This window comes from Panicum virgatum, chromosome 6N, assembly GCF_016808335.1.
Source record: "Panicum virgatum strain AP13 chromosome 6N, P.virgatum_v5, whole genome shotgun sequence".
NCBI lineage: Eukaryota > Viridiplantae > Streptophyta > Magnoliopsida > Poales > Poaceae > Panicum > Panicum virgatum.
The window spans coordinates 13,560,225-13,582,951 of record NC_053150.1 but is presented as its reverse complement, the minus strand read 5'-3'; the positions used below and the strand labels follow the sequence as shown (position 1 = coordinate 13,582,951).

At 47.8% G+C, this 22,727-nt stretch overlaps 2 protein-coding genes across 2 annotated transcripts; one reads left to right on the top strand and one right to left on the bottom strand.

Annotated features, from left to right (window-relative positions):
• Positions 1-5,174: 5,174 nt before the first annotated feature.
• Positions 5,175-6,859, top strand: LOC120679144 (BTB/POZ and MATH domain-containing protein 2-like). The gene is made up of 2 exons (XM_039960662.1): positions 5,175-5,295; positions 5,393-6,859. The coding sequence occupies exon 2, from the start codon at positions 5,401-5,403 to the stop codon at positions 6,469-6,471; it is 1,071 nt and encodes a 356-aa protein (XP_039816596.1). The 5' UTR covers positions 5,175-5,295; positions 5,393-5,400; the 3' UTR covers positions 6,472-6,859.
• An 11,422-nt stretch (positions 6,860-18,281) lies between these two features.
• LOC120677930 (BTB/POZ and MATH domain-containing protein 2-like) lies at positions 18,282-19,487 on the bottom strand. Its single transcript, XM_039959113.1, has 2 exons — positions 19,248-19,487; positions 18,282-19,195 (listed from the first exon to the last, which is right to left on the bottom strand). Exons 1-2 carry the CDS (start codon positions 19,485-19,487, stop codon positions 18,353-18,355), a joined length of 1,083 nt encoding a protein of 360 aa, XP_039815047.1. The 3' UTR covers positions 18,282-18,352.
• Between the last annotated feature and the right edge of the window lie 3,240 nt (positions 19,488-22,727).

The following is a 22,727-nucleotide window of genomic DNA, read 5'->3' as shown; positions in this document are numbered from 1 at the left end:
ATCGTTGAAAAGGAACATTTCATCCACATCTCCTCCAGGACGTCTATTTCTATTGTCAGGTGTTCTCATGAGATTAAAATCACCCACCATTAACCAATGGACATTTTTTGGCGTCTGCACATTCTTTAACCAGGAGGAGAAATGTAATTTACCAGCTGAAGTACAAGGTGCATAAATGTTGGTAAGAACCCAATCTAGGTCATTGTGGTTGAAAGTAAGTTCAACTGTAAGCCCAAACTCATTGCTGAAAGCTAACTTGCCTTGAAATAAAAGAGATTTCCAAATTGTGATCACCCCTCCAGATGCACCCACAGAATGAAGAAATTCAAAGGCGTCAAAACCTGATGGACAAAATTTCTTAATAAAGGATAAGTCAACGTTCTCTTTTTTGGTTTCCTGGAGGCAAATGATATCATAGCCTGAGGGGGAGATTTTATCACGAATGGCATCCCATTTCTTTTTTGAATTTAAGCCTCGCACATTCCAACAGAGAACTTTCCAAGCTCTATGCAAAGATGATCGATTCATGGGAAAAAGGATAGACCAATGACATAGATACTTGCATAAGCAAGATGCAAGTATAGAAAGGAAGAATTGCTAGATACACACACAGAGAGCTAGGTAAATAGTTGAGGTGGAAAAGTGACTGACATAAAGTGAATTTTAATGACATGACTGTCATAACACATAACCAGACAAGGTCTAGGTGAAAAACATCTAAGTGAAATTGATGACCAGCAAAAGAAACACAATCTCAGGACTAACAGATTGAAATAAAGTGACTCCCACCAAAAGAACAACTGAGTCACACAGAGTAACTTCAATTCCTTGGCTTCTTTGGATCTTTCTTGGGTTGCTCATCATTGTTATCTTTAGATGGGGGCTTTTTCTTGGCTACCTTCTTCCCACCAAGGGCAGGGGCCTGAATCTTCTTTTTCTTGTTCAGAGCTTTGTCAGAAAGCTTGCTCTCATCTATTTTACAGAAAGTGGCACCCAGATTCCTGATGACAGAGGGTGACAAATTAGGAGGAGAGACATTACAACCCAGGCAGCCTTTGTTTGAACATTAGGGGTCTTTGAAGCCTTTTTTGAGGTGCTGCACTCTTTTACTTCTTCTTTTGTTGGGGTCCTCCAAAACTGCATCTTGCTTGATTTTTTCAACTTGCTTCAAGAAAACCTTGGACCAAGGTCCAGTGGAGGGTGAAACATTCTGAGAGATGGCTTCAATTGGAGTTGCAGGAGTGCTATCCTCAACAATTTCTTTGCCTTTATCCTTTTTGTTCAGGTGAAAGGGAGGCAGCTGAGTCTAGATTCTCAAAGAAAGCAGCTGATTTGGCCGGGTTGGGAGGAGATTTGATGCATCCAGAAGAGGGGATTCCAGGAAACTTGTTTGGCAGGGTGAAGACCTTTCCTGGATTAGAATCTCCCATGATTCCCAGGCCTGAGAAGCTAGAAATTGTTTAGCCCAATCATAGCTACCAGGATTGGAGAGGAGAGATCTGATAAAATCCATCTAAGGGTGGGGAACCAAGAAGGAGGGCTGAGATGTCCCATTTGCAAAGAACTTAGCCTAGGTTCTGACAGTATTGGCATTAGGTTTGGGTTGAACTTAGCCCGGGTTGAAAGATCTAAACAAAGCCTAGCTGCAAATGATCCTCATGATGCACATTCATCTGATTGATATCAACTGGCTCTTCCATCTGATTAACATCCTCAGGTCCTGCCATCAATTCATCAGGCTGTATCTCATCAGGGTTAATCTGCTCCAAGGGGATAAAGACTTTCACTTGATTAGGAGGGAGATTTTCCATCTCTTCATCAGAGCTAGTGTCAGAAGGGACTCCCTCATCAATGACATCCTCTGGATGTGGGCCCAGGACTGGCTGTTCTAAATCTGCAACAATGTCAAGGAGTTCTTCTATACCACCAAGGTCATCTTCTAAAGGAGCATTAAGATCCAAATCATTATTCTGGGGCTGGATAAGATCATTAAGCTCCAAGAAAGGCTCACCTTGCTGCTTTATAACTGGGACAACAACAATATTATCATTCAAATCAGCTGCATTCTGTTCTAGCCACAGACCCCAACCAGCTGCATTCACCTGTTGAACATCCATGTCATCATTTGCCCCATCATTAACATTGGCATCAGCATTGGCTTCCTGATTATTCTCATTAGCACCTAGACCTTGGCCAGGCTGACCAAAACCAAAGAACTCAAAGAGGTTGGGCTGATTGTCATCAGGCCCATCAGGAGGTGCATCCTCATCTAGAGGGCCACCTCCAAGAGGAGATACCTGCAGAATTTCACATTGGGGTGTCCAAGAGTCCCCTTCAAAATCTTCCCCCTCAGAGCAAACCAGAAATCAGGAAATCTCCGAAAGATCAACTACTCGAGCCTTGATAATGACCCTAGCAAGATTAGAAGGATCCTCTTCCCAAACTAGAAGTCTCCCAAATTCAAAGATAGCCTTCTCAATGTCCTTCTATTCCCAGTAATCCACGTTAAAGCCTAAAACCATGAGCCAAACATCATAATTCATCGAGGTTGTCCTATTGTTCCAACCTTGGTTATGCGCCTTGAAGGTGAGATTGTAATTTCCATATTTGTGCGGCCCGCTTTGGACTAGAAAGTCCCTATATGGTAAAAGTTGAAGCGTACAAAAGCCTGGCCTTGAGGGCAGGGTTGAATTCCCTGATGGATTGGAATGATACCTGCTCTGCCGGAAGAGGGTCGATAACCACGATACCTGCCAGAAGAGAATTTTCCGCACAGGGTTTTTAAAAAAATTTCGTTCCTTTAAATATACTGTGTATGTAATTTTGTTGGATATTTTACATAACATATGAACCTCATCAAGGAAATTGTCAATTTGAATGGACATTGTTTTTGCAACATTTTGTGCAAGCAGGTGGCTTGCTGCTGTGCCAGATGTGCTAACTGCGGAAGCATTGGCGGTGAAGGAAGTCTGGAGCTGGCGGTGGAGCGTGGCGTCTATAAAAAAACTGTCCTTGAAGTACACTGCAGCGAGTTGAAAGCGGGGCTGGAGTCAAATGATGGCACGAGATCATCAATCAGTTTTCGTTTCGATATCAGGTTTAGCGATTTTAGAATTGTTTGGCTGTGTAGGGATTGCTAATTCAGTTGCCCATAGTTGTGATTGTGTGGGTTCGGACTGAATGCTCTCGACTATATCCCCCTAAGTGGCTAAGGGCAGTCCCAATGATAGAACTTATGCACAGTTTCCATAGTGACAACTTCAGCAAAAAATTATCTGTAGAAACTATCATCTCCAATGCAAGTGTCTAGCCTAATAAATACTTGTCTTTCCTATATCTCCCTTATCTCTTCTCCTCTCTCTTTCTGCTCTCTTTCTCCTGATCTCCACTGCTCCGTCGCGCCCGGGTGGGTACGAGCGGCGCAGCCGAGCGGGACGGGGGGCGTCGCCGGTCAAGCTGGGCCGGGCTGCGACTACACGGTGTAGCCGGGCATCCTCTCCAATGCTGGTGCCCCGCCACCGTCTACGATCGGCTTCGCGCTGCCTCCGTGCCAGATCCTCGCGGTCACCGTTGCCTCCGCGTGGTCCGGTCACATTTGAAGCTGGACGGTCTGCTCCACGGACTCCTCAGGCACCTCCTCCTGCGCCACTTCCGACTGCAGTTCTAGTGCCGTCGAGTGCTCCGCCCGCGAGGCCGTTGGCCACCGTGGCCGAGTTCATGCATGCTCGCCGGCGGCACCGGCGGAGCGCGGAGTGGAGCGGCGGCGCACGGGGCGAGCACAGAACGGCGAGGGCACTGGGCGAGCTTGGAGGCGCGAGCGCATGCCGGCGAGGGCGCGCGTGGCACCGTGGGGCCGCGAGCGCATGCCGGTGAGGACGCGCAGAGCGGCGAGGGTGCTGGATGAGCGCAAAGCTGTGAGGACGGGCCTGCAAGCACGTGGGGTGGCAAGGGCGTGCCGGCGAGCGCACGGGGCAAGCGCGTCGGTCCCACCATGGAAACCAGTGGTTTCTTCAAAATGGCGTTTCAAAACAATTTCTTATGTTTTGGTTCTCTTTCCTCGTTAACTGAGCTCCTACGTTAGCATTTTTGCTTAGGTGACATCTAATTTAATGAAGATTGAAACCACCATTAATGCCCATTGGGACTGTCCTAATGGGATCAGCGGCCGCTGATTGTAAGCGGGAGCCTCAATCTACTTTAAGCCAGTTTCAGTTGTAAGCGGGAGCCTCAATCTATTTTAAGCCAGTTTCAGTCACAGTTTCATGGCGCACGTAGTTAACTAGACTGAAAACTAGTTAATTGTGCTAGATGAGTTTTATAGTAATGAAACTCTTTCCATGTTCCATGAAATTTTATACTTCTCTCTACTTACCATATCTGTAAAATTAATTATATTTAATGTTATGAAATTATCTATAAAACCTTGACTGACAGACTGAGACGGGCGTGGCTGCGTGTCGCTTCAGGCGACTGAAGACCCACGAGCTCCCACCCCCACCACTATCGCCGCCCTGCCTGCTCGCCGCCGGAGACGCCGCCGCCGTCTTGACCGCGCCCCACCTCTCCGACACCACGCCCCCGCCTGGGACCTGGCCTAGCCGCCGGCGTCCACCGCCCCGGCCGGCGGCGCTCCGCCGCGCCGCCTCGCCGCCCGCCCACACACCACCACCCACCGCCGGTCGATTTCTCCCCGCCCACCACCTTCTTTTCTAACGCCGGCGAGCAATGGAGCCGCTCCCATCCCCGGCAACCCCGGAATCATAAGCTCCGCCGCCTCCCTCCACCACCCCGGCCGCCGGCTCTCGCTGGCGTCCTCCCCGCCCACCGCCCACCCGGAACCCCCAAATCCGAACCCCCCGAACCCTAACCTGAAACGTCACCCGTGGCGGCGGCGATGCAGCGGAGGAGAAACGACGGCGAGAAGGAGGAGGGAGTCGCGAGTGGGCCGCGAAAGGCTGAATACCACCGGCGCCAGTTTCAGGCGATGGCTCGCGTTTTTTACCGCCCGCGATATATAGCTGTTCCGGACTGAGACTGCCCGTACGAGCCTCGCAGCGTTTGAGCCCGGAGCCCACGTGCCAGTGGGACTGGAGACGACTCTTGTGCAGAATCGCCGCCCACCTCCCCCAACTTGGCTACTTTCCCTTTCCAAGAGAAAAAAAAAAATCTTGCCCTTTCCAAGTAGCCTCCTCGCCTTCTCCCTCCGTCCCTCGTCCCCGGCCGCCGCTCACTTCCTTCTCCCCCGTCCCCTCCTCGCCAGCCGCCGCTCGCTTCCACCTCCCGTCCTCATCCCAGGTATGCCTCCAGGCTCCAGCTTCTCTTGCCTGAATGAATGGTGTCTCTTTTTCATGAAACCCTTCCCGATGGTTTCGTGGAATCTTGGAATCTGCAAGGTGGGGGATGGGGTCCGAATCCAAGCGGACATCGTCGAGCCACACCACTGAGGCGGAGACGGGCACGCACTCGTTCAAGATTGTTGGGTACAGTCTCAAGAAGGGCTTCGGTTTCCGCAAATCTATCCAGTCGGGCACCTTCACCGTCGGCGGTTACGACTGGGCCATCCAATTCTACCCCGACGGAGTGAACGACCTTACCAAAGGGTACACGGCAGTCTATCTGGTGCTTGTGAGCAAGAAAGTTGAGGTGCGAGCGTCCTATGTCCTGAGTTTGGTTAACCAGATTACAGGGTTGCCAGAAAACCTGTTTTCTGAAACCACCACTAGAGTGTTCAGCGATGCAAATTTATTCAGCCCAAGGACCCCCATAGCCAGGAGAAGTAAGCTGGAGAGTAAATCAGCTGGCTACATAGTTGACGATTGCCTGACAATTGAATGTACTGTCACGGTCGTCAAAGAATCGTGGGTGGAAACCACATCTGGCTTTGAGATCGAAGTACCACCCTCGGACATATCACAGCATTTTGGCAAGTTGTTGTCGGATGAAGAGGAAGCTGATGTCACATTCAGTGTTGGAGGTGAGACTTTCCCCGCGTACAAGATCGTGCTGGCCACACGGTCCCCTGTCTTCAAGGCGCAGCTGTATGGACAGATGAAGGAGAGGAGGGCCCGGCGTTTGACTGTTGAAGGCATTCAGCCTGATGTCTTTAAGGTCCTGCTGCAATTCATCTACACGGATTCACTGCCTGAATGGGATGATCTTGATGCTGAGGAATATTGTGAGATTTCCAGGCATTTACTTGCGGCTGCAGATAGATATGCCATGGACAGGTTGAAGTTGTTGTGTGCAAGCAATCTTGTTGACCATCTTGATGCGGAAACTGTGGCAATTACACTGGCCTTGGCTGATCAGCATAACTGCGACTGTCTCAAGGATGTTTGCATCGAATTTATGGCCTCTTCAGATAAGATGTACGCTGTGTTGGAAACAGAGGGTTATGCCAATCTCAAAAGAACTTGCCCTTCTATCCTAGTAGATGTACTGGAGAAGAATAGCAGGTATCGCAAGGCATAAGTTTGCTGCCCAGCTGACTGCGTGTCTTCAGCTTAAAAACACTGAGCTAATCCTATGAGTAGCTAGCTTAGTTCCTAGTCTATATGAATAGCTGCTGGTTTTCCAATAGAAGGCCATGCTAACTTGGACCTATGGCTGGTAACTTTAGTTTCTTAAGTCTCTGTCCTTTTGCAAAGTATTAGATGCACAATAGTTGAGCATCAATCTGCTGTGCTTTCATAGCACTTTTTGTAATGGAATGCCATGTGGCAGTAGCATATGGTTGAAGGAGCTAGCATCAGCTGTGTTATTCCAAAGCTGAACATCTTGTGTAACTGGTAAGTAATGCTTGATGCACAACTTTGGACGAATGAATGGTTCTGAATGTTCAGCTATGACCATTGCTGTACTTTATCCTGTTTACAGTCATGTCATAATTTGGGCCTAAAAGTTCACAGAAATTTGGGGATATCACTTTATCAACATTAAATTTCAATTAAACACCATGCACAAATTGATTCCAAAAGCAAAACCTGATTTTATTGCTTAACATTTATATCAAGAAACTGAAAGTTATATGCAGTTCTGTGCTAGCTTGTTTCACTGTTGTTTTATAGATACCTTTGGAAATTTCTCTGGTATTGTATTGTTAGCAAGACTGAGAGTAATCTTGAATAACAGATAATGTTATGCATCTCTTGTACTGATCAGCATCCTAGAATAACTCTTAAAATCCTTTGTAGCCAACAAGAATTTTTTACATGTAAGCCTGAAGGAAAAAAACGCATTAAGCTTCACAGCTAAACATATTTGCATATTAAATCTGCTCTTCAATCTCCTATAATTATCACCTTTTCTCTGACATCAACAAATAGTGAATACCTTGTTTTACTTTTCTTACCATGTGACCATAAATGCCTTAAGATACTTCTCACAGTTACAAAGTACAGGGTCAATATTTCAACGTTGCCCTTTACCCTGAACAAGTGAAAGAATGCCAACGTATCTTGATAATTTCTGATTTGGATTCGCACTTGAATATCTTGATGGAAATCCAGCATTTTGTCTGACTACTAATTACCTATATTATTCTGTGTCTTTGATATCTTTCATTGAGCATAAAGTGTCCATACCTGAAGTTTGTCCCATGACCCAAAAAAGGTCAAAGAACAACAGGGGTTCTTCAGAATTTTTTTTTTTTTTGAAATAGGATTAACCCAGCTTTTAGAAAGCAGTAAGGTAACAGTCACCAATCCTCATGGTCGGGGATACCGACTTTACATTTTACAGAGAGCACCAAAGAAGGTCAGGCAGGACCTGAGAGTACGACAGAACATCTAACACTACACCAGGACTCTAAAGGAAATCCGGCACTGGAGGACGATCACGAATTTTCTCCAAGAATTCTTCCAGCCATCCTTTAACCTGGGTCCGCCATTCATCCACAACACCGCCATCAGAAGCATGAAGCATCTTCCGCCATCTCTGTATAACGAAGTCCAATTTAAAGATCACATTAGATGGGGACTTGATGAACACCCCCTCAATAGAATTCCTTAATTTCAGTGTGAAAGCAAACACATTAGTGTAACCTGTAGATCATAAGGTTCTAAACACGAAGCATCTTGTTTTCACTACCTCAGCTGTTTATTGGGTACATTCCTTAAATCTGTATAAGTTTTAGATTGCGTAAAGACCTTCATTTTGATTTCTCCTCACTGTCGATATAATTGGAGAAATCTTTTTGATTCCTCGTTGTGCTGAAGGCAGTATTGCATACCAGAATCCCTGAACTTTGGCTCAACTTTGTAACTTGGTAAAATCACTGTGTCCTTTCTTTGAGTACAGTACCTGGAAAAAAATTGAATGTACACTGAAAGTCTATCGCATACATTTTGGCATGTGTCACATAGCACAGTAAGTGTTCAGATTTCTATTTACTCTCGCAACAGTGAGTTCATAGTTGTTTGAGTCATACTGCTAAACACCGTAGCTAGCATATAGTAAAATCGAGGAGCTAAATATTGAAATGCCTACAATAGCAGCTATCTGTCTCTTCTGACGAAATGTTTCATTTGGAGGTTACTTCATCTTCAGTTTTCCTTGCCTGATAACTATGTCTTGTACTGCAAGATCCAGCCATCGTATTGAATTTTAACTATGTAGACTAATTTATGACAAACATTTGAAAGACAGGCGTGCATGATTTCCAACTTTAGTTCTGTTCTTTACAGAAACATGGATTGGTAAAGGTATTGCTATTTGGAATGATAGGGTAGATTGTACGTCTGTTGTCCTAGTTGAGTGCTTTCGGCACTGCATGAAACACTGTCTGCCGTTTCTAGTGTGGATGGTATATGTGAGCATAGAGACATAGATCGACCAATCAGAGCCACCTATATTTTTTATAAAAAGAACGGAAACAAGATGCTTTTGACAAATTATAAGATTAAGGAAAATGACCATTGAGCTGCAAATTTTAATCCTCGACATGGAGGGAGAACCTATCACTCGAGTACAGTACGTATAAGCACTTCTGAATCACCCCTGTTTCAAAAGATTCAGCATTTTATATGTTCATATAACAAAATGAGCACACTGAGAAGCTTTGCAAGAAAGCAGCAGCAGAATAAGCAAAAGAGAGAACTAATGGCTGTGACCTAAGATCACGTCGCCACACCATCTACGAACATGTCTATTCTGACAAAACGGAGACATCAGTTTTGAACAGGTTGCTACAGTCTGCCTACCAATTTTGTCATTAAACAGAATGTAAAGTTCTGAAGATTCAGACAAATTTTTTCATCAAACAGGACTGCTGTCAGAGGCGTTGCTGCGAGTCTACGACGCCTATGAAGAGATTGCAGCTGCTACAGTCAATCACAAATATTCCACCGGTTTCTACTCACACTAATCTAATATCCTCTGAAATCACTGCTGATACTAATTTGATTTGCTTGGAACTAATTAGTAACAAGTGGTATGATGGGAGAATAGTTTGCTGTTAGAGTATACGGAATGCAAACATGCATGTCTTACTACATATGGTTCGAAGGCAGGATTCAGGTTGTCTCCCCCCTTCAGTTTCAAATGCTTTGCTGGGAATAAGCCTTGGACGCTGGTCTTTGTGGTTGGCAGCAGCACATGGTCCTTGCATGGTCCAGCCAGCTGCAGCATGTGTTTTTCAGCATCTAGGACAGTAGCATCTCTAGGACAGCATCTCTAGGACAATAGCTCATCTAGAGTACAGCATCTTTGATCATTTTTAGACTAGCATCTTAGACTAGTTTTAGCATCTTTGGCTGCTTGCCCTGGCTGCCTATAAATGTGTAGCCTCCTCTCCCGTGAAGAGTATAACATTGTGTGTGTGAATGAAGAAAACCCAGAAAATTGCCCCAACACTGAGTGCCATCCTCTCAGCTCAATGAGATTAAGAATTGAGCTTCTAACAACTGGTATCAGAGCCGTACTTTCCTGTAGATTGGATATCTCCTGTTCTTCTCCCTCCCAAGCAGCAATAGCAGCAGCTGCAGCACCAGTAGCAGCTAGCGCAGCAGCACCTGCTACAGCCCCCGTTCCTCCTTCCTCACCCTTGCAGACGAGCAACAGCTCGTCTGAGGCTGCATCTTCTCCATGCAGTAGCCCCTTGGAGGCGTGCCATGTCCGACGCACCGTCTCGACGCTTGGTCGCCTCGAGCGCACGGCGTCAGCAAGACGCCGAGCTCGCCGCGGCAGAGGAGCATAGGCGAGCGACGGCACAAGCCGCTTCAGCAACGGCGAGGGTGGCCAGGCTGGCGGCAACGGAGTTGGCGGCGGCCAGGGCAGAGGTGGAAGCAGATGAGGTGGAAGATGCAGCGCGTGCGGCAGAGGTTGAAGTTGAGACCCTGCGCGGCAGCCTCAATGGCTCCATCGCTGGCGACACCATTGCCGACGGGGACCTTGCGGAGCTGGAGAGGGAGAGGGCACCGGGAGGGCGGCGCGCCCAGCGGTGGCCTAGAGGGCGGCGCGCTCGGCGGTGGCCCAGGGATCCGCGTGCCTAGCGGCGGCGGCATGCAGGGCGGCCGCTCCCCTAGCTGGGTCGCGCGCGGCGGCGCCCTCGGCTACCACGGCCTCCAGGCGGTGGTCAGGGACGTTGGTCCCGGTGGCGGGTGGCCAACCCTCATCAAGTCCAACTACGTCGAGTGGGCTACGGTGATGAGGGTGAGGCTCCAGGTGCGGCACATGTGGGATGCCGTCCAGAACGACGACTACGACGAAGATCGCCGGGCGCTGGATGCACTCATCGCCGCAGTACCTCCCGAGATGTAGTTATAGATTTCCCAGATGGAGACTGCCAAGGAGGCCTGGGACGCCATCGTTGCGGCTCGCATCGGCAGCGACCACGCCCTCAAGTCCACATTGCAGGCACTTCGCAAGGAGTGGGAGAACCTGGCCTTCAAGCTAGGTGAAAGATGTCGATGACTTTGCTCTCCGTCTTAACACTGTTGCAGAAGATGGTGATGTTCGGCGATGACACCTACAACGAGGAGAGAGCTGTCGAGAAGTACAGGCAGACCGCTCGCTCGATCGAGTCTCTGCTGGACCTCTCCACCATGACGATCGAGGAGGCGATAGGTCACCTCAAGGTCATCGACAGCAACGAGCCACAGCCTCCCTCGGGAGGTATCTCCATCGGCGGGAAGCTCCACCTCACTCATGAGCACGAGGGCGTGCCGAGGGCGGCGCCCGCGGAGGCGCTCAGGTCGGCGCCGCCGCTAGGCCCAAGGCAGCACGAGACGACGCCTACCACAACTGTGGTAGGCCCAGCCACTGGGCCAAGGACTGGCCGCAGCGGAGGCGTGGGGGCCAAGCCCACGTCACGGAGGCCCAGCCGGATGACGAGGTGGCTTTGTTCCTGCTCCTCGGGGCCATGGACCTGCACCCGGCGGCATCGTCCGCCACCACCCTACTCCACCTTGACGAGCCGCGTGCTCGAGTCCTTCTCGGCAACGGCTCCGACGATGACAGGATCAACGACTGGTACCTCGACTTCGGTGCCACGCACCACATGATCGGGTGGCGGGAGTTCTTCTCCGACCTGGACACCGACGTAGGTGGCTCCATCAGGTTTGGGGACTCCTCTGCCATGGAGATCAAGGGCATGGGCTCCGTGATCTTCACCGCCAAGTCCGGAGAGCACCGGATGCTCACCGGAGTCTACTACATCCCGGCGCTACGGAACTCCATCATCAGCCTTGGGCAGCTTGATGAGAGCGGCTCACACATGGTGATCGACAGCGGGGTCCTCCGCATCTGGGACCATCATTGCCAGCTTCTTGCCAGGGTGGTTCGAGGGAAGAACCGCCTCTACATCCTCCACGTAGGGGTGGCCCAGCCTCTTTGTCTTGCAGCTCGCAGGGACGACGAGGCATGGTGGCACGAGCGCTTTGGAAACCTCCACTTTGAGGCCCTGGAGCGGCTCGGTGCCAAGAAGATGGTGCGAGGCCTCCCGTGCCTCGACCATGTGCAGCAGCTCTGCACACAACTGCATGCTGACGAAGTAGAGCTAGCACCCCTTCCCCCAGTAGGCAAGCTTCCGAGCCAGGGAGCGGCTCAAGCTTGTACACAGGGAATTGTGTGGCCCGGTGACATCGGTCACACCAGGAGGACGACGCTACTTCCTGCTGCTCGTCGATGATCTCTCCCGCTATATGTGGGTGATGATCCTCGGCAGCAAGGGAGAGGCTGCGGATGCCATCAGGCGCGCTTAGGCTGCTGCGGAGGTGGAGAGTGGCCGCAAGTTGCGCGTGTTGCGCACCGACAACGGCGGCGAGTTCACGGCGGCTGAGTTCACGGCGTACTGAGCGGATGAGGTCATCCAGCGCCACTACTCTGTGTCATGCAGCCCGTGGCAGAACGGCGTCGTCGAGCGGCGCAACCAGACGGTTGTGGGCATGGCCCGGGCCCTCCTCAAGCAGAGGGGGGTGCCGGCTGTCTTCTGGGGAGAGGTGGTGCTGACGGCCGTCTACATTCTCAACCGCTCGCCCACCAAGGCACTCGACGGCATGACACTGTATGAGGCTTGTCATGAGCAAAAGCCGGCGTTCTCCCACCTAAGGGTCTTCGGCTGCCTTGCATTTGCCAAGGAGCTTGGCCACATCGGCAAGCTCGACGACAGGAGCACCCCGGGAGTGTTTATCGGCTACGCGGAGGGCTCGAAGGACTACCGCATTCTCGACCCGGAGACACAGCGTGTGTGCATGGCGCGTGACGTTGTGTTCGACGAAGTGCGAGGATGGGCGTGGGACAAGGCGGTGGACGATGGCTCGGCTCTGACGTACGACGACTTCACCATCGAGTACGTCCACTTCGAGGGAGCTAGGGGTGTAGGCAGCTCTTCTTCGTAGAGCGTGTCTACCCCGGTCCCCGAGCCTCCACCGACTCCAGCGCCTGCTACACCGGCGGCACCATGCTCTCCAGCCATGACTCCGGCTGCGCCGAGTTCCTCGTCTGCACCACCACAGCCGGCGACGCCACGCATTCCAGCACCGACAACCACTCCACTGGGCACGTCTACTCCAACACCTGCTCATGCTGAGCACAGCCCGGTGGAGTTCGCTACTCCGCTCTCTCATGACGTGGAGCGCATCGACGCGTACCATGATGGCGAGCTGTTGCGGTACCGCACGATGGAGGACCTTTTTAGTGATCAGCCAACGCCGGAACATGTGCCTCTTGACCTGGAGGCACAGTTGCACCTCGCGTGCGACGACGGTGAGCCTCGGTCTTTCGCAGAGGCCGAGGGACACATGGCATGGCGTGCTGCGATGCAGTCGGAGATGGATGCAGTTGAGAAGAACCGCACCTGGGAGCTTGTCAATCTCCCTCGCGGTCACCGCGCGATCACCCTTAAGTGGGTGTTCAAGCTAAAGAGGGATGAAGCCGACGCCATCATCAAGCACAAGGCTCGCCTAGTGGCACGAGGTTTCGTGCAACAGGTGGGGGTCAACTTCGACGATGCTTTTGCTCCCATAGCACGGATGGAGTCCGTGCGACTTCTCCTTGCGCTGGCTGCCTAGAAGGGCTGGCGCATCCATCAAATGGATGTCAATTCGGCGTTTCTCAACAGCGACTTGAAGGAGGAGGTCTACGTGCACCAGCCACCGGGGTTTGCGATCCCCAGCAAGGAGGGTAAGGTGCTATGTCTGCGCAAGGCTCTCTATGGCTTGCGGCAGGCCCCGAGGGCGTGGAACACCAAGCTGGACTCCACGCTCAAGGGGATGGGCTTCGAGCAAAGCCCGGACGAGGCGGCCATCTACCGGCGGGGCAATGGTGGCAATGCCCTGCTGGTGGGTGTGTACGTCGACGACTTGGTGATCACTGGCACCAAGGATGTGGAGGTGGCGGCGTTCAAGGACGAGATGAAGGCCACCTTCTAGATGAGCGACCTGGGGCCTCTCTCCTTCTACCTGGGGATCGAGGTGCACCAAGATGACTCCGGGATCACGCTTCGACAGACCGCCTGCGCCAAGCGCGTCGTTGAGCTAGCTAGGCTCACCGACTGCAACCCAGCCCTCACTCCGATGGAGGAGAGGCTGAAGCTGACCCATGACAACACGGCGGAGGAGGTGGACTCTACTCAGTACCTTGTGGGGAGCCTCCGCTACCTCGCCCACACATGGCCGGACTTGGCGTTCTCCGTCGGCTACGTTAGTCGGTTCATGCATTGACCGATGACGGAGCACCAACAGGCTGTGAAGAGGATCATCCGATATGTTGCGGGAGACCACGGTCTCCACTACCCGAGGTGCCCTGGGGCGGAACACTTCATTGGGTATAGCGACAGCGACCACGCCGGCGACATCGACAACAGCAAGAGCACGAGCGGGATCCTCTTCTTCCTTGGTGAGTGCCTCGTTAGCTGGCAATCAGTCAAGCAGCAGGTGGTGGCCCTGTCCAGCTGCGAGGCCGAGTACATAGCGGCCTCCACCGCTTCGACTCAGGCGCTCTGGCTTGCTCGACTGCTTGGTGATCTCCTCGGCAGAGGCACTAGAGCGGTGGAGCTCAGGGTGGGCAGAAGGTCCACTCTGGCCCTGGCCAAGAACCCCGTTTTCCATGAACGAAGCAAGCACATCCGGGTGAGGTACAACTTCATCCGAGGCTGCTTAGAGGAAGGGAGCATCAAGGCGAGCTACATCAACACCAAGAACCAGCTTGCGGATCTGCTCACCAAGCCCCTTGGGAGGATCAAGTTCCTTGAGTTTTGCTCCAGGACCGGGATGGTCCAACTTTCCCACAAGATGACGCACAAGACTTAGGGGGAGAATGCTGGGAATAATCCTTGTACGCTGGTCTTTGTGGTTGGCAGCGGCACATAGCATCTCTAGGACAGCATCTCTAGGACAGTAGCTCATCTAGAGGACAGCATCTTAGACCATTTTTAGACTAGCATCTTAGACTAGTTTTAGCATCTTTGGCTGCTTGCCCTGGCTGCCTATAAATGTGTAGCCTCCTCTCCCGTGGAGATTATAGCATTGTGTGTGTGAATGAAGAAAACCTAGAAAATTGCCCCAACACTGAGTGTCATCCTCTCAGCTCAATGAGAGTAAGATTTGAGCTTCTAACATGCTTAGAGTACATTTTCTTTGTCTTGAAAAGAGCCAGGCAGCAGCTCTCTGTCTAGTTTCATTTATTGGAAACAGGAAGACAAAGTTTATTTCTTTTTCAGAATGGTCAGGACCTATTTCTGGGAAGAAGCCGTACATAAATCCATCCCTAGTCAAAGGAAATGGGTCGAAGGCAGTGTTCCTCAACCCTGGAAAGATTACATAGGGATATTATTCAGGATGAGAGCAGCGAATGGAAGTTTACAAATAAAAATACTGAGTCCGCTGCTCTCCATTTTAACAGGGACGTAGTTAGCACTTAGCACTAACTTAGCATCAAAATAATAACAGATAACACTTCTCATTATGATAGCATTAAAGTAATTGTTAGTTTGTAACCTAGATGTCATGCTAAACAATCACTTGATTCTCTTCGCTCCACCTCTTCCATTACATAGAAGAGATCATGACTGCTCATACACGTTCAGCTATCAGATTGAGCATCATGCGGCCCAGTTTGACTTGGTTTGGCCCAAAATAATGGTCTGCAAAGGAGCAAAGAGGTAGGATCAGAAGTACTGCAACTGCCACTGCAGTCTGTAAAGGGAACGGAATTAGCAGAAACAATCTGTTTTGTGCATGTGATTCTAGTTCCAGCTGGTGGACTAGATCACTTTAGATCATCTTTTTTTGCCCGATAACCCACCATTTGAGCAACATATATTAACTTCCATGCCAACTCAAGGTATCAAACTGGAGAGAACATTGGCTCTGAAAACATGAGCTGAAAACGATTGTCAATGCCAGTGGAAATACTGGCATGAACAATATTGAAGAGATTTAAAGGAATAATGTCTAGAGTTCAACAATATCATAAAAACCAAACACGGAGTATTGAAGCACAGCGGATAGTGTTGGCCTCTTCTTTCTCTCGGCAGCAATGCAGAAATTTATTTGATGACAGATCTTCAGTCGATTGCTTCTTCCATGCATTTTTTTGTCACTAACTCCTTCGATTCCTTTTCAATACATGATCAATGGAGAGACAACAGTGCGGCTAGCAGAGCGGTTGCTGGTGATGCCCGAAAATGTCTATAAGAAGATAGAATACGCAATACTCACGAGCTACTAACTTCAGACACCCAAAAGCTGGACATCATATCCCTTGCTTACATCAGCACCAGTGGTCATCTCCTGTTCAGAAGAAATATTCAGGAAGTTGTATGTTTAGTGGAATCAAAGAGCAATACCATTTTAGCTTCAGTTTTGAGGAAAGATTGTATGGTGACCTTCGACTGCCTCTTCAACATGCTTGTGTCTGTACATGTAAGCTTGGCTAAACAGCAGCTAGAGGAAAGAGAACAAACTGCCATGTCACGATCTATCAGGTAAAGAAGATCTCACCACCCCATGTAAGAAGGGGAAACGAAATAAATCTGATGTCTTTATCCATAAACACTACATACTGTACTGCTTAATGAATTATAATGGAACAAAATATCAAAACCCTTCCAATTAATAATGCATCTCACGCTCCATATTGCATTGCACAGAAAAAGGGAAATATGCCTATACAACAAACAAGAATGATTAATAATGAGGATATAATTTGCAGAGTGTAGTCAAGCTAAGCTAAATACTATATATTTATTGAGTTCAGATCTACATGTAAAGGCTATCTAAAATAAGTTACGAATTCATCAAGATAACTTATTCTTTCACATCGTCCATTGTGGGGGCAGTTCTCAATTATTCTAGTAATGTTTTATATGAACTTTCAAGATAACTTGAGTTTTCAGCCCTATCAGGAAAGAAAAAGGTCTACCTCTGAAGCTTGGTGGCTAAGATCAGTATGAACTGCATGAACACAGTGATAAAATTGTGTTCCTAAGTTTTAGATGGTCTAAAAGACATGTTAGAAAAGTTTAAATCATATCAAATACAACAGCTAGCCAGTAATTTAGAGAAAATTGGTGTGCTTAACAGGTACTGAAGTCTTTTACATATACTGTTAGCGAAATAAATCACACGACATCAGAACCCTGGCAAGTGCTAATAATAAGAAGAGATAAAATGAACTAGATTTTAATTGTTATAGTAAAAACGACAAGAAAGTATTAACTTGGCTGCCATTGTTCTTACTCTCTTATAAGAAAAGCAACCTGAATTGGCATAAAAAATAATTTTAGACGATCAGCATGTTTCATTCCAAGATCCAAGTTCCCTTTAATCATTGCTATACTAATACAGCTTTTTCCAATTTTTATCCTACTTTATTCTTGGTTTGTGTTAGGTTTCATCACTAGTTTACCCAAAATGTTCGTGGGAGAATAAGTTTTAATAAGAATATTTTTCAAATGTACAAGATTGGAACGTGGTGTGGCCTTTAATTGACTTTCCATGGTAAAGATTAAATTGTCCGTGACAAAATCTTTCATTAAACAACAGACAACACCTAGTCTGTACGTGCAGTCAACAAAAAATTTATCATCTCAAATATTTATTCCATGGTTAAATTACAAATGATTGTAGATACAAATGTGAAATATTCATTCTTCATAACATCGTGTCTATTTTTTGTGATTTTTTTAACAGACTTGAATCCTGAAGAAACAAGCAATTTAGTATGCAGATGTGCTCTCTCATAATACAGCATCTGAATAATCATGTTCTAGATTTCTAATGTTTCTATAATATTTTGATGGAAACATAGTTATTTTATCTTAACATTAAACATTGAAATATTACTATACTTTTTATTTTCACCGTAGCAAATGCAATAACACTTGCCTTATGATAGCATAAAAGTCATTGTTATGCATGCTGCTATATTCCACCAACGACATGATTTTCTTGGCTCCACCTTTTTAATTACATAGACGAGGCCAAGACAGCTCCACATATCACTATTACTATTAGTGCATCCAATAATTTGACAAAAGGAACACATAAGGATCTGATTTTATAAATCTTGCTAAGAACTAAACTGACAATCCATAGTTCCTTTAAATTGTGCGGAATGTGAGTAGTTCATGTTGGAGTTTTTCTTTCGGGTTGTGTTCAGTCGGCTTGCCGGCTTGTGTCCATCTGGAGTCCGTTTCATCTGGGTTGTAACCGAACACTGTACTAATATCTTCTTCGTCTTAATACAATGATACGCTGCCCGCGTATTCGAGAAAAAACAATCCATAGTTCGACATTATGGAGCTGCTGAACAAAACCCGCTATCCATTTAACACCAAGTAACAAACTAAGCCATTCATATAACCTAATCACCAGTTCAATTAACTACTCAACTTCAGTTTACAATGAGCTACTCATCTATGTTTTGCGAGCTTACTTTTTCTCTCAAATAAATCGATGAACACAAAAGGGCACATCCGTTTGAGATCCGCATAACCTTGGGTTACCGCCACAGCATCCATGTTTTTCGAGGAAGCAATAAACTCGATGCAGGCTGCTCTAAGCTTGTCACAGTTGTGCTGATCAGCCAAAGCCAATGTAGTTGCCACGGTCTCCACATCAAGGCTCTTGCAAATGATGCTCTGACAAACTAACTTCATCCTGTCCAAGGCATATCTATCAGCAGCCACAAGTAAATGCGACATCATTTCACGGTAATCATTCCCCTCGAGATCACCCATGTCAGGCAGCGGATCATTATATATGAAATGCAGCAGAGCACCGAACACCTCAGGTTGCATGTCTTCCACGGTCACACAGCATGTTCCTGACTCCCTCATCTGTCCAAAGAACTCTGCCATGAAGACAGGTGATCGCGCCGCAAGCACGATTTTGTGCGCCTCAAAATCTTTCCCTCCAACACGGAATGTGACATCCACTCCCTTCTTTTCTTTCAACAGGTTGCCAAAGTGCTCCATCATGTCGCACGGCGGCACTTCAATTTCAGGTTCTCCTATGTTTTCAAACAGAAGTGATTCTCTGATGACAGTAAGTTCGCACTGAATCCTTAGGCGATCGTTGACGAGGTACCAGCCCAGATTCCTCCAGACCTCTAGCAGAGCCCTCGGCACGCCCGCAGGTTTTTGCAGGCCGTACCGGGTGGCATCGCAAGACTTGAACAATCCATTTAGTCCTTCAGACTCCGGTACGCCTTCTAGTGCTGTCCTGCTTCCCCGCATCTGGATGGGAAACATCATCTGCATAAATTGGGGAGCATGATTAACGAGTCTGAGGACATAGCGCGCGCGCCTCGGCGTTGCTGCTCATCAGCTCCAGCGTGGTGATGACGAACTGCTTGGAGCCCTCGTGGATGCCGTTGGGGTAGAAGCGGATGGCCCAGTCGAGGCCGCCGACAGTGAAGGTGTCCGACCGGACGAACCCGCCGACGCCGATGTTTCTGATCTTGGAGCTGTAGTCGTCGATCTCAAACGCGTAGGTGCCAATATCCGCCTCAGTGATCGACGCCGCGTTCTTTGACTCCGACGACATCCTCCCTGCACTAGGGTTTCGTGGACTCATCAGATCGAATCTTAGACGAGGGAGGAGGCAGAGGAGGAGAGGACGGGATGGTGGACGCGAACCTGTAAGCGGGGACGGCGATCGGTGGCACTGGGGCACTGGCGGCGGCGGTGGAGACGCTGAAACCGGCGGCGGTGGCCGGTGTGGAATAGAGATGAAGTCGATGAGACTCCCGGACGCAATAAGTCACCGCTACATAAAAAATTGATTTATTCCGATATTTTTTAAGCACGTGAGGCGTGTATATAAAAAATGGCAATGTATGCTATGCAAACCATCTTCGTATACAAACTATGAAAACTTCAATTTGGATCACCGGATCAAAATCCAAGGGGAGGCGCAGGAGGAGTGGAAGGGGGGATTTGCAAAAGTGTGATTACCTAATCCATGAGCAGGCAGTTAATTATAAAATTACCCCCCTCCTCATGCCCCCTTGGATCTTGATCCGGTGGTCCAGATTGGAGTTTCCATAGTTTGCATACGAATATGGTTTACATAGCATACGTTGCCATAAAAAATAGCTGCCTCTATAATTAATAGAGGCTCTATTAATTACTAGTATTAATTGGAGTGGTCAATTCTTATTAACCAATACGATTAAAAAAACCACCTCGCAATATCGATTAACAGATGTGGTCACCATTAAAATGATCGTCTTAGTTAATACTCCTATTTTCAGAGGCAGTCCTCTTATAAACCCTCGGTTAATAGACCGGCTGCGGGCGGCGGAGGCGGCGGTGGGCGGCGACATTCGCGGATGGCATTCTCCGCCGATAGCGGTTGCGGGCGGCATAGGCGGCGGTGGCCGATGGAGTCGGCGGGCCCATGATGGGCTTGACAGGCTTTTCTATTTTTTTTTCTATTCTATTAACTAATGCGGGCAGACAACCACCTCTGAAAATAGTTCATTTACTGTAACGTTTGCTCAGAGTCTGTTGTGTTTGCCCACCTCTGAAAACCCTTTTCAACCGTCTCTGAAAAGATTATTTTAGTAGTGAGTGGTTACTGCTGACGTTCCTTCTTCGCTAGCTATTTTTTCTGTATTTAGGTCTTGTTTAGTTCGCGAAAAGTTTAAGAACTTTCGTTGTTATTTGGCAATTAATATCAAATTATGGACTAATTAGGCTTAAAAGATTTGTCTCGTTGTTTATAGTTAAACTGTGTAATTAAATATTTTTAACTGCATTTAATGCTCCATGCATATGTCCGAAGATTCGATCTGATAGGTACTGTAGCAAAATTTTTGGGAACTAAACATGGCCGTATTTATAAAATTTTGCATACTAACCTTATATAAAAATTAAAATTCCGTTGTAAGCTCATAACAAAGAAGGAAATTTACTGAAGGACATCGCTTAGTCATGGAATTTGCTAAGGGACAATCATCGAGTTCTTTTGAAGTGCAATCATCAATTTTTTTCCTTCATAGCAAAATTGATTGCATTTTGCAAGGCTTACAATTTTTTATAAATACTAGCAAATATATCAGTCCTTTTGCTTTGAGTGAAGTTAAATGTATAAGTTATTTAACTATTTGACATTCTTAATAGGTCAGGGGTAAAGTAGATTTCAAAATATATTCTTTCCACTGTAGACATGTAATGCCACATAGGCAAAAACCGCCTCCTAAACTACCCAATGGGGTTATTTAGACAATATTCAAAAGTTGAGGGGGTAGAATAGTTTTATCGATGAGGAGGTTAAGTGGACGAACCTTGATACGTAAATAGCTTATTCCTTATAGTGAAGACACTAAAAATAATTGTGACATTCGGTCTAATTTGGATATGGTCCAGTAGTGGTCTATGAGTGCTGTGTGCACATGTTTACTATCATATTGCTAGTTGAACAAAGGTGGAGCCAACTTATAAGTATTTGGCTTTCAGTCAGCATATTCGGGTTAACTCTTTTACTCGAATCGAGACTAAAAGTGTAAGCAAAGTGTCATGTGTACGTGTGCCCGCCCCTCGGAAGGGCTGGGCTGCGTACGGGTCAGTGTGCAGGCATATGGTGCGTGTGTGTCTGATTAGGGACACACGGCATGACATAGACATTTGCCCTGCGTACGGGTCAGTGTGCAGGCATATGGCGCGTGTGTGTCCGATTAGGGACACACGGCATGACATAGACATTTGCCCAGTGTGGGTGAGTTGGACCGACGAGGACGTCGGGTTAGTGTTTGGCTTCCAGCCATAGCACCTTCTGGTTAACCCTTTTACGTGAAACAGGAACGAAAGAGAAAGGTGCTATGTGTATGCGGGCTCGCCCCTCGAAAGGGCTGGGCTGTGCGGCGTTGGAGTCCGAGGTGTTACAATAATGGTGTAAGCGGGCTCGCCCCTTGAAAGGGTTGGGCTGTGCGGCGTTGGAGTCCGAGGTGTTACAATAACGGTCAGTTAAAAATATAACTTTTTTTCTTGGTATGTATCTAGTTAAAGCATGGATAACAATATACCAGAGCAGAGGAAGGATTGTCTACCATATAGATGGTACTAACACGCACCAGATTGCTATGATTCAAAAGATTCTAATGGCAGTCTTGTATATCTATTTCTATTTCCAAAGTGAATAAAGTTTCCACCTAAAATTTTAGTTTGGTCCATCTTGTGTCATTGACAGGTGGGCCATCGTCTATCCCATATGCGAGTCGGATTAACTCTCCGTGGATACGACTCGATCACGTAGATCTCTACAAATTAACGAATAGATAACTATGCGTACACAATACTTATACCAACTATGTCCGTAGCAATGCATTGGCATAATTGACTAGTATATATATAACTGATGAAGCCTTAGCAACTGTATCAAAATGACAATGATACAACACAAGGGCGATCCACAACTTTTGCAATTCTGTCACCAAGGTCCTTGAGACCACTAAATGAAAATGACTTCTCAAAAAACACTTGCTGATCTCTTGCGTCTTCTCCCGACAGATGTGATTCAAGGTGCTGCAAGGCCTTGGACTGCAAGCACTTGCAAAAGGATTGGATGATGAGTTGCTCGACGACAGGTGGGACAGTTTGGGCAACAGGGTCTGGTCAAGTCCAAAAACGACTTAATTCTCTAGTCATCTTGGGGTTTGGAATTTGTGGAACCACAGAAACCGGTGTGTTTAATGGGGCTGTTCTTGATTTAAACAACATCCTGTGGACCAGAAGGGAAGCAGGGGCGGTCCTGAGAATTTGATGGTCGGAGCGAAAACTAGAA